This window comes from Peromyscus eremicus, chromosome 8a (assembly GCF_949786415.1).
Source record: "Peromyscus eremicus chromosome 8a, PerEre_H2_v1, whole genome shotgun sequence".
Taxonomy (NCBI): Eukaryota; Metazoa; Chordata; class Mammalia; order Rodentia; family Cricetidae; genus Peromyscus; species Peromyscus eremicus.
Window position 1 is genome coordinate 87,643,452 of NC_081423.1, and position 11,467 is coordinate 87,654,918.

The following is an 11,467-nucleotide window of genomic DNA, read 5'->3' on the forward strand; positions in this document are numbered from 1 at the left end:
TAATTAACCTGATGAGGTTAGCACCCACTTTGTTAAGCAGAGATTGTGGTCCAGATATAATCTTTGAATCCTTATACTGTATTGTGATCCTATAAGAAATCTATCGAGAACTAATAGGATCAGGTCATTGAAAGGCTATATAAACTTTGTCAGAAAGCACTTATTACAAAATCTATAGTAAAATTTCTACAGTAAAGGTACTGTAGAACAGAAGAGAGTGCAGATATGCACAAGTGGACCCAACTACTTCCAGATGAAGCTCTCCACTACTCCATAATCACATGTGCTCTGACCTGAGTATGAACCAAGATTTGTACAGCCTTGCTGTCACAGAGAGCTTCTAGAAATTTCCACTGAAATTAGTGATGCCCTCTGGCCACATAGCCAAAACAGGCTGTCTAAATCCTTCAGGTATAAGCTATTCGTAAACAGCTAGTTCTGGGTGCACCAAAAATGTTTCAAACTTTAAACAGCACATATTCTACTTTCCTTTGTCTTGGTTAGTAGCCAGTACCAAGTTTCTAAGCATCTGTGGAGATAAGCATAAAGTGGTTCAGTCTGGCTGTAAAACTATGTATACTCTTTCATAATAAAGGTAGAATTTCTTCTTAGTCTTGAGAAACTTAGATTAAAAGGTAATTGTTCCCAGGGTGCCTTAATTAGGGTTACTGTTGCTGTGATTAAACACTACAATCAAAAGCAACTTGGAGAGGAAAGGATTTATTTGGCTTACATATCCAGAATCACAGTTCACTCCTGGTATCAACTTCTGTCTTAGTTAGGTTTTTATTGCTATAAAGAGACACCATGCTAACGGCAACCCTCATAAATGAAAACATTTATTTAGGGGACTCACAGTTTCAGAGGTACTGTCTATTTTCATCATGGCAGGAAGCGTGGCAGCATGCAGGCAGATGTGGTGCTGGAGCTGAGAGTCCTTCATCTTTACTCAGAGGCAACAGGAAGTTGGCTGACAGTCACACTGAGGGAAGCTTGAGCAAAAGAGACCTCAAAGCCCACCCCACAGTGACACACTTCCTCCAACAAGCCCCCACCTCCTAATAGTGCCACTCCCTTTGGGAGCTATTTTCTTTCAAACCACCACATTGTCAACTAGTCTAAAGTAGTCAAAGCAAGTGACCAAATTTAGTGAATGTGGAATTGTTATCTGGAGTGGCTGAGAGCTGGGAAAGAATCATGTCAATACATTTTCTCATTTGTTGAAATCCTAGACTATTATTGAGAAGGCTGCCTTCTAAAAAGCTGAAAGTTCAAAGTCTGTTTATTTTTTGGTAGTAGGCTTAAAAAGGAAGTCTAATTGGTCTCTTCTACTTGTTTTCCTAACACAAATAAAAAGTCTTTCCCAGTCTTAAAATACCTGAATATAATATGATACTGGGAGCTATGTAAACATTTTACCAGCACTGACATATATTTTAGAACTTCACTTATATATCTCCAAAATATGTCATCATGTACATTTTTTTCAAAGTAAATTATTTCTTTACTTAAATGCTTACTCAGGTAACATATATATTTATACCCTAGGTAGAAATATTTTTAGTACAAGTACTATAAAAATTGCACTGAAGAATGAGCACATTTATTTTCTGCATCTTGTTAACATTTGCAGCATCCTCCAAAACTGCCAGAGCAGCACAGCCAGAAACAGAGTTTACTATTCCCTGTTTCTCTGTGATTTGGGAAAGATGATAATGGGGATTAGCCTGGGTCCTCTCACTTGTTTTCTCCTTTTTTCAAGTGGAATTATAAAGTTGACGCTAAGTTGTTTGGTGGTTGTTGTTTTTTTAAGATTTCTTTATTTTTATGTGCATGGATGTTTTGCCTGCATGTATGTCTGTGTTTCATGTATGTTCTTGGTACCAATGGAGGCTAGAAGAGGATGTAGGCAGAAATTTCTGTCCCACCAGCACCTCCCAAATACCTGGGAGCCACTTCCTAAATAATTGACTCAGCGACTTAATATTACTTATAAATGCTTGGCCAGTAGCTCAGGCTTATCACTAACTAGCTCTTACACTTAAATTAACCCATAATTCTTACATATGTTTAGCTATGCAGCTTGGTATCTTTTCTCATTATGGCATTCTCATCTTGCTTCCTCTGCGTCTGGCTGGCAACTCCTGACTCCGCCCTTCCTCTTCCCAGCATTTTTAATTTGGTCACCCCACCTATACTTCCTGCCTGGCTACTGGCCAATCAGTGTTTTATTATTAACAATGAGCATAATCCACAGCAAGAGGGTGTCAGATCTCCTGTGACTGGAGTTCTAGACAGTTGTGAGCTACCATGTTACATAACTCCAGGTGCTGGGGATAGAACCCAGATTCTCTGGAAGGGCAGTCAGTGCTCTTAACCACTGAGTCATCTTTCCAGCTCCCTGGTACTAAGTTTTTTAAATTTAAATATGAAAATAAAACCCTGAAAGTATAGTAGCTACCCTCTAGAAACATACAATCTGGTGCAGAAAGTAGGCATTACCAACAAAAGAATTGCCACAATATTAGTAAGTGGTTAAGACCCCCCAATAGTTACTTAAAAGGCACTTGCTTTCTAGTAACAGTAGGCAAGATGCCAATTTTAGCAAGCATCATTTCTTCATGTGTACAATCAGAATAGAAACACCAGTCCTGCTTAGAGTGTTGTATTGATGACCAAATAGAATGTACATTTACACAATTTAAAAGTTCTAAATTTGGTGTTAGAACATATGCTTAGGTATTACCATACCCAAAAAATACAAGTTACAAAATATTAAATATGAATTTATTGTTATTACTATATTAAAGCTTATCTAGTAAGAAATAACTATTAATTCATATCTGAGCTCTTCTGAGTGTAATTTCCTTACTTCTTAGGCCTCTGAGTTATTTTCAGTCCCTAATTTGTTCTCCATGCTCTCCTTTTAAAAGAGTTTCTGGGTTCCACAGCTGCTTTCTTTTTTAAAGTTACCACCACCTACTTCATCCTTGGTTTCCGCTTACCTTGATTTATCCTTGTTTACAAAGACTGGCCAAGATACAGGAATGCAATTTTCCTTGCTTCATTTTGTTAGCTGCCTACTGTTGATCATAAGTTATTCATTTCTTATAGCTTTTACAACTAATTACTATGCACAAAATAAAAGGTACTAAATATGAGGATTTGACTTCCAACATTCACAAGTTCCCAAAAGTGTTCAGTGGTAGTTATAACTTCATTTCTTCTGAGGGGCTGTAGAATGTGTACCTCTTCCCTGGTTTCATTTTAGTTTTGAGACAGGGTCTCATTCTTATAGACCAGGCTGGCCCACTGTGTAGCCCAAGCTGGCCGTGAAATTGTAATCATTCCCCCTTGCATCCCAAGTGGCACAGACCTGAGCCACCACTCTTCTCCCTCAGTTCTGAGTTGAGTCTTTTATTTTGTCGCCTTTTCTAGATAAGTTCCTTTTTCCAGATCTTTTTCCTTTGTGTGGTGGGAAAAACAATCTTGGCTTTTTTTTTCTTAAAGAAAAGTTTAGATTTTATTTTTTAATTCATCTTCTTTTGTACTACAAAAATCTAGAACTCCACTTAAATTTACAGAAAGAAAACTTCACTAAATAGGATTATGGAAATTACATCCTCAATTTCTTTCTTTGCTTTGGCAATAGAAACCTTCAAATTATAGGAAGAGAACATGAACTAAGTATAAAACTCCTGGGATGATAGCCATCATTCTTTTGTAGTTATTACTAAAAATTCAGTAATTTAGACTTTACTATTTTTCATCTTTTCATTTCTGGGGTTATAAAATGTTCCTACTCATGTATAATTATTAGTAAGACTAGATATAATTCCAGAAGACCTTTCAGGTTTTGATTTAATTAAAATCATTATTCTTTAGCAAGCCACTTACAAGTGATATGAAAGGATTAGAACTGAGAAGAGTTGGATAAGGAAGGCCTGTGTCGCTTCCTTATTTGATCAGGTTCTTTCTACTGTATTAATTTCTACTTAGTCACTGTTATTTTAGTCATATGTTTTGGTGTGTGTGTGTGTGTGTGTGTGTGTGTGTGTGTGTGTGTGAGTGTAAACATGAGCCAGGAAATAAGCTAAGTAGGGAAAAGAAAATGAGAGGGATAGTGAGTTTGAAGGGACTGTTGGTGCCCTCTGGCAGTCCATGAAAATATGCAAGTACATTTTTGGTAATTCTAAAATTTTAGCATTGATGGGCCTTGTTCTCAGTTCCCTTAGCACTGGTATATGAATTTGCTTGTTTTATTTAAATAAAGTGTTAAAAAATATATGTAAGATACGATTGTATAATGGTTTCAGTTATTTAAACTTCTAGGGGCAAATGGACATAGTAACTTTGAAAGATATTGTTAGTAGTATTCTCATCTACTAATGAATTTTTAATCATAAACTGATTAATATCTTCTTTTGATTTTTTTAAACACATTTGTTTTATACTTTTTTTTTCAGCTACATTGACAAATTATTCAGAAAACATGGAACGTACAAAATATGTTGGGGAAAGCAGTAAAGAATTAGGATCTGGAGGAAACCTAAAACCCTGGCAATCTCAGAAATCCAGCATGGACTCCTGTCTGTATCGAGTGGATGAAAACATGACTGCCTCCACATACAGTCTCAATAAGATCCAAGAGAGGAATTTGGAAACAGTTTTATCCCAATCAGTACAGTCTATTCCTTTGTATCTCATGCCTCGGCCAAATTCAGTAGCAGGTAAGTTGTTTTTTGTTTTTGTTTTTTTAGACTATTTTGCTGAATATGTAATGAATTAAAATAAGACAAGTCATCCATTTGAGTTTCAGTAACATATATGTCTTTGAATCTAAGAGAAGGTTCATCTTCATCAAGTTTTCCTCCTGTGATTTGCAGAAACATATAACAAAATCAAAAAGAGGGGAAAAAAGTATATAAATGTAGAATGAAGTGTTAAAACAGTCTTATTAATTTAAAAAAAAAAAAAAAAACTCAGAGCCAGATATCGGGGTTAAACCTGAGAGATCAGAAGAATAGGAAAAGCTGCAGCTAACCTCACCTCACCAGCTCTGCAGCTTCCAGAGAGACCTACTTCCTGTATACTCACGCTTATATGCCTTTCTGTTCCTGCCAACTCATTTCTTCTCTCTACCAGCTACATCACTTCCTCTTTCTGCCCAGCTCTGTCACTTCCTGTCTGTCTGTACAGACCTCCAGACCTTTATGGTTAGTTCTGGGATTAAAGGTATGTACCACCACACCTGGCTCTGTTCCCAGTGTGGCCTTGAACTCACAGAGATCCAGACTGATCTCTTCTGAGTGAGGATTAAAGGCATGTGCTACCACTGCTTGACCTCTATGTTTACTATAGTGACTGGCTTTTTCCTCTGATCCTCAGATAAATTTTATTGGGGGACACAGATAAAATATTAACCACATATAAACTAGTTAGTCTTATTGTTTGTAAAAATTTTAAGGGCTAGGGATGTAGCTCAGTGGTGTAGCATTGCATGTATAAGGTCTTGGGTTCAATTCCCAGTACTGCAACAAAAAAGAATTTCAGTTTGAGGTTTTAGCTTTTAAAACTTGAATTTTAATAACCATTATTTAATCAAAGAATATTTTGGTACAGTTTGAATATCGGAAATCATCATCCATTGTTTGAAGGGATAACAAACGAGCCGACAAGAAACACAACTTCTTCTTTCTCTCCATTCATATTTTCACAAAACTCTTGTTCTCTTAGTATAGAAGACCAGGTACTTTCATTTCCCAATTCAAATGCCGCCAGCAGGCTCAGTCATAAAAGGATGATATAGGAGGAAAAGTAACTGAAATACTAAGTCATTTTTTTCCTCAGTAACTACACGGGAGTAATGTCAGGGATATTTTTAATACAGCTATGTTGCTATTTAATAAATCAAACCAGGAGTTTTACAGAAATAGCCATTCTGACATTTTCAAAATGTGTCATCATCTGACTACAAAATAAAAATTTTGTCTTTCCCTCTCTACAAATTAATTCCTGGACACAAATATTTCATGATAAGGAATAATAAGACATTTATTGTCATTAGACTTACTTTCCAGGGATAGTATTAGTTCTGCAGCCAGTTGTGATGGTACCCCCTATAGTTGTGGTGGTACCCCCCTATAGTTGTGGTGGTACCCCCCCATAGTTGTGGTGGTACCCCCCATAGTTGTGGTGGTACCCACCATAGTTGTGGTGGTACCCCCCATAGTTGTGGTGGTACCCCCTATAGTTGCAGCGTTCTGAAGATGCAGACAAGAGTCAGTAATTGAAGGCCAGTCTCAGCTACAGAGTAAGTGCCAGACCAGCATGAGGTACAAACACAAGACTACTGCAAAACAAACAATGAAATGGTTCATTATGTTGGTGCTGGCTTCTTGCCACTCATTTCCCTTCCCTACCTGTTCTTTTGGTTCTGACCTCTGGGAAATAAATGATCAGCATCTGTTATCAGGTATGATGATGAAGGAATGGCTCATCTAGAAGATTTTTCACCTTTATATAGTGACAGCAATTTTTCTCTCTTAGGTCCCTCTAAATAAAGCATATGGATTCTCATTTAGTTACAGTGCCTCTCATATTGCAGCCAGTTGCATATATCACCTACCCCCCTTCATGTTGGCCTGTGGAAGGTGGTATTAGGGAACTGAAACATGTTTGTTTTCTGCTACTGCTTTTTCCCTGAGTGATAAACTTGCATTTCTGACCCTGAAGTTTTTTGTCTTCTTCCATCATCCAGATTCACTAAGTAAAGTATGAGATCCTTCACAGTCTATGATTGTGAAATAGCACATACAATCATAGCTACAAAATTAGAAGGAATGGTATTGCCAAGCATTGATGGGGATGTCATGCAACTAAAATCACTGTACGTGAATGATGAGAGTATGTTATACATTGGTATTATTAAAGCTAAATATATATTACCTAAAACCTAGTGATTGTACTCAGAATGTCTGTGAAAAATAAGTGTTCACAAACAGTATTGCTTACTGGTTGAAGGACAGTCAGTTTATTTCTGTTAATAGTCCTGCTTTGACCATGTGTGTGAGTCTGTAGACATACATATTTTCATTTCTCTTAGGTAGGTACTTAGGAGTGTACTTGTCATTCATATGTTAGATTTTGTATTTAACTTTTTAAGAACCTGCCATACTATTTTACAAAGTATACAAAATGGCTGTGCCATTTTACATTCCTAACTAGCAATGTACTAGGGTTCCTGTTTTTCTACATCCTTTCCACAAGTGGCATTTGTTTTACCTTTATTGTTGTAATTAATGAATGTAAGGTGATAATTTGATTATGGATTTAATTTGCATTATGCAAATGATTAATAATACTGAGCTTATTTTATGTACTTACTAGTACTTAATCATTTTCCTTAGTGAAATCTCTACTCAGAACTTTGATACAGCTTTTAATTGAGTTGTCTGCCCTCCTACCGAATTTTAAATATATATATTTTTTTTCCTGACTATAGACATGTGTTTGCAAATATTTTTCCCACTTGGTTGATCATCTTTTAATTTTGTATTCATATATTGTAAAGCACCAAAGTTTGAATTTTGTTTAAGTCTATCAAAATTTTTAGTGGACATTGATCTTGGTAATACCTTTTCATCATTTTAATTGCATGTGCATTGTTTATATTATATATTATAACACTAGTTTCTCTGTGTCATTTGAGTTTGTTTTAATTCAAGTTTGGAGAATATTTCCTTCCTCTACATACTTTGTGTCTCCCTTTCCCTTTCCTTCTCCCCAATCTTAAAACAAAATTATATTATCCTTAATCATTATACCAGGAGATCACAGCAGTGTCATTTTTTAAGGCTTTCTAGCTAGCAGAACACCTATCCGATCAGACATCTTTAAAGGAAAATGAAAGTCTAATGAGATGGCTCAGCTAGGATGGGCATTACTCTTGCCTAGTTAGATCCACAGAACTCACTTGGTAAAGGGAGAAAACCAACTGTCACAAGGTGGCACACATAATAAACCACTCAATAAGTAAGTGAGTAAAATTGGAGAAAGAGAAAAACATGAATGTACCATTAGAGGCCAGATAGGATGACCCTGAAGAATTAGGATCTTACACTCTTGGAATAGTATACATGGCAATGCTGAACAAAATACTTTATCAAGTAATTCTTTTTTTTTTTTTTTGGTTTTTCGAGACAGGGTTTCTCTGTGCAGCTTTGCGCCTTTTCCTGGAACTCACTTGGTAGCCCAGGCTGGCCTCGAACTCACAGAGATCCACCTGGCTCTGCCTCCCGAGTGCTGGGATTAAAGGCGTGCGCCACCACCGCCCGGCTCAAGTAATTCTTACAATCAGTGTTGGTTGTATTACAAACAGGTTTACTGTTACTTAGAGGGCAAATCAGCGGTTAGACAATGGTTTGTTTTAGATTGTTTTCTGTCTCTGGAAACCATGGTTTTAGTCTGCTCCCACAGAGACAGGAAAGTGAGCTGTGAACCAAATAAGTCATTTTCAAACATTCAATGGACTGTAAATTTAAAATGTTTCCAGAATGTAAGGAAATAAAGTTACTTTCATAGGGAATTACCCTGCTAAGTATGTAATGTATAAGAATCTGATAAAACCACAAAATCTGGTAGTTTAAATAATATATCTAAATCAATTTAAGTTAGTTTCTATATGTATACTTATTTTCACAATCTTTTTAATATGTACATAGAAATGGTCCCGCAAACTGAGGAAGGTACACCTCCTTGATAATCAAGAATCATTGAGAAGCTGGGTGTAGTAGCACATACCTTTAATTCCAGCACACAGAAAGTAGAGGCAGGTGGCTCTCTGAATTAGAAACTAACCAGGCCTACAGAGCCAGTTCCAGGACAACCAGGGCTACACAGAAAAACCTTGTCTCATAAAATAAAAAAAGTAACTGAGGTTTTCAAATAGGAAATAGGAAAAAAAAATCAAGTATATTTATTCTTTTATAAAATCAAGTATATTTATTCTTTGTTTTATCAAAATTTTCAGTTTGCATACAAAAAATAGGCTTCATTTTATTTTCATATATCATTGTACTTTGCCCGTACTCATTCCTCATGAGCCTCCCTCATCCCTACTTACCAATGGTTTCTTGTGATCCCCATAAATGGTCTCCTCCCTACTTTCATAGAAAATATTTTTAATCAAGATTCTACATACAAGAGAAAATGTGCAGTGTTTGTCCCTCCCCTGTTTTCTTCTCGTTACCCATATGCTTATTTAGTTTTCTTAAACATAGCCCCAGGCATCATGTAAAGGGGATATGGATGTTAGAAATAAAAGACTGTTCAAATACAACTTTTAAACATCCCTTCTTTTTTAAACTTAATATGAGTAATACAAAGAGCTCAATGTTGAATAACAGTGTGAACAACTACATTGACTGCTGAGTGTGCTGACTCACTTATAAAACTAGCTCTTGGGAGGCTAATGCAGTTTAATGGTCAGTTTGCAACCAGACTGGGAGACACACTTAGCAAAGCACTATCTTTACAAAAAAAAAAAAAAAAAAAAGTTATAATACCATTTGTGTCACTTTCAAAACTTGAAGAAATAATTTCTTAAGTGAGTCTTGCTATGTTAGGTATTTCTGCCTACTTTGGGAAGAAAATCACCCTCTTTTGCCTAAGTCCCATGATGGCACACACCTATAGTCCCAGAACCTGGAAGTGGGAAAGTGGGGAGTAGAAGCAAGAAACAAGGCCATCTCCTCAGTTACCTAGTGAGTTTGATGCTGACCTTATCTCAAAAAAGAAAGAAAATCCTAAGTGAAGGAGAAACAAAATTATTCTGTGAGACAGAGACCCTCTTTGGAGTTTTATAACACTTTTACTTGCAGGAACAGTAGAGTCAGCACATATGCAAATGTTTAAAGTTCCTAAAATAATCATCTGTATTTTATCAACTGCATTATAAATATAAATATATTGGTCAAGCAGATTTAGCTGTATAGTTTTAGAAACATGACTAACATAAATTAAGAGGGTAAATGTGCTGATTACAAGCTCCAGGTTCTACATCAAGGATAGTACTATTTACTAAAGGCATAAAAACTTTTACCTTGATGAACTAGGGATTGTAGCTAGAGGGAGAGCACTTGCCTCTTGAGTGGTGAAATGACTGAGGCTCACTTATGACAGCCGGTAGCTTGGGTTTTTCCTGAAGTTGCTCAGTTTTCTAAATACAAATTTAGATTTCATATACCTTTAAATTAAAATTCTAAACAATGAAATTTTTAAACTCTGAGTTCTGTGGCGTGCATAATTTGAATTGCTATTGTATATTTGTTTTTAAGCTTTGTGTTGGAAGGAAGTGACTATTGTGGATTTGTGGTTGCATGGCTGGAATTATCAGCTGGCTGTCTATGGTCATCTTTGCTGTCTTAAAATGAGATTGGCAATGAACTGGAGGTATGTGGGAAGCAGGAAGTGTTTGCAGCAGCTGTCGTCTGCGCTTTGTGTGGGAAAGAGGGTTCTATTGGAAAAACACAAACTCCGTTAAAAATATAATCTCTCTCCATCCACTTGTTAGTTCTTGGAGCAGCACAGTTTTCTAAGAAAAGATCTTAAGCAGGTAAATGCAGACTGGGAATCTAAGGGAATGTAAATGAATCTAATTAGGAACTATAATGAAGATCTTATAGAAAATCAAAAGGGTTTTTTCAGCAGTCAAAATAACGACTTTACTTGTATAAATATAGGAAAGTGGCTTCTGCTCAAGAGTAGGAAACAGAAGTGTCCTTCCAACCTCCCTGTTCTAGCTCAGCAAGAGTGATGGCTGTATTCCTATGGTTTGTTTGCATTAGTGGCAGCTGACAGAAGAAGAAAACTAAATGGGTTTCTACAATCAGTATGGAGTTGGTTCTGAAATGCTCTCTACCAAATGTTGTCTTCTGGGTTGTTTTTTGTTTTCTGCCCAGAATATATTTAGACTGTATTCATTTTTTTAAAAATGCTTTTATTTGTTAAATGCTTTACAAGTATATGGTCTTCAGCTATTTCAATCTAATAAAAATCTAATTTAAAATAAGTTTTCTCTCTTTTTCCTATTCCCTCTTCCTCTACTAAAAACAAAATTTTAAAATGACAGGATTTATTGACTTCTTTTTAGATTTTTTTCCTTTTACTTAAAATATTTTATTGCATATTTGTTTTTCTATTCCCTCATTTCACTTGAATTTATATAATTATCTCATATATTTGCCAAGTGTTCACTAAACATTATGATACTAATTTAACCTGCCATAATTATCTCAAAAATATTTGCCAGTACAGTTTCAAAGTAAGAATGGCATTACGACATGGGAATATATTGGTCCCAACCAAGCTCTCAAGAGTCTTTATAGAGGATGATGGTATTATTGTTATAGTTATCTTCAAAATTGCCCCATAAGAACAATGTTAATTTGCTTGTTGATTTTTTAAG

At 35.9% G+C, this 11,467-nt stretch overlaps 1 protein-coding gene across 2 annotated transcripts in view; it reads left to right on the top strand.

Moving 5' to 3' along the window:
* Nucleotides 1-11,467, top strand: part of Tanc2 (tetratricopeptide repeat, ankyrin repeat and coiled-coil containing 2) — a 304,791-nt gene that overhangs the window by 181,223 nt on the left and 112,101 nt on the right. For both annotated transcript variants that reach the window (XM_059271952.1, XM_059271953.1), the window contains exon 7: nucleotides 4,467-4,730. In XM_059271952.1, the coding sequence (XP_059127935.1) occupies nucleotides 4,467-4,730 (264 nt within the window). The remainder of the gene's footprint in view (nucleotides 1-4,466; nucleotides 4,731-11,467) is intronic.